At 37.4% G+C, this 722-nt stretch overlaps 1 protein-coding gene across 1 annotated transcript in view; it reads right to left on the bottom strand.

Annotated features, from left to right (window-relative positions):
* LOC107088012 (E3 SUMO-protein ligase PIAS2-like) overlaps window positions 1-722 on the bottom strand; it is a 30,292-nt gene that overhangs the window by 20,940 nt on the left and 8,630 nt on the right. The window contains exon 7 of the mRNA XM_015379907.1: window positions 362-484. Within this exon, the coding sequence (XP_015235393.1) occupies window positions 362-484 (123 nt within the window). The remainder of the gene's footprint in view (window positions 1-361; window positions 485-722) is intronic.

Below are 722 nucleotides of genomic sequence, written 5' to 3'. Positions count from 1 at the left end.
GCCTCCAAGAACCAACAAATGTGGTCCTTTATTTAAACACTAGGTTTGAATGAAGAAAATCCTTCCAACACAGCTTGAATTAGACCATTTTGTGTCTGTTTCCTTCTCTTTTTTTAAATGCAGTGATGTTCTTCCTGCTAGTTGTTTTTTTATTTGGCTAATTGAATGCTTAGAGTGAATTCCTGACATGTTTCCTTTTTGTTTCTCTTCTGCGGCTGACAGGATGTTGTCAGCCCAGTAACTCCGGTTAAATTAAAAGTAACAACGGTTTTAACTGCTGCAGGTTTCAAGTGTAGGACTTATGAAAATAAAAATGCGTAATCTACAGAATTATATGGAAAAAGATGATGATAATAATAACAGAAGGTAAATAATTACTTAGTGCTCTGGAGTGGTCTGGACTCCTGATTCCCTTCATCCTTAGTCTCTGCAGGAGCAATGGTGATGTAAGCTGCCTCACGAGGTACACAGAAAGGGAATAGGTCTGAAAAAACAACAACCAATGATTAATCTCTTCGAACAAAGAAGCCGTGAGATAAATGTGACCATTTAAAAAGGTATGCAGGATCCTGGACTAGAGAGGAGTCGGTTATTTGGAAGGAAATCTTGGCACAGCCTTTCAGTTTCAGAGTACATCTGTTCAGGTTCATCTAAAAACTCATCTTGAAAAGTTTTAGAAACAAATCTCAGAAAGAGAAATAAATAGAGTCCTTAGTGAGCTT

This window comes from Cyprinodon variegatus, unplaced genomic scaffold (genome assembly GCF_000732505.1).
Source record: "Cyprinodon variegatus isolate N-32 unplaced genomic scaffold, C_variegatus-1.0 Scaffold203, whole genome shotgun sequence".
Lineage (NCBI taxonomy): Eukaryota > Metazoa > Chordata > Actinopteri > Cyprinodontiformes > Cyprinodontidae > Cyprinodon > Cyprinodon variegatus.
The sequence above is the reverse complement of the archived record's forward strand: the minus strand, read 5'-3'. Positions and strand labels throughout refer to the sequence as shown.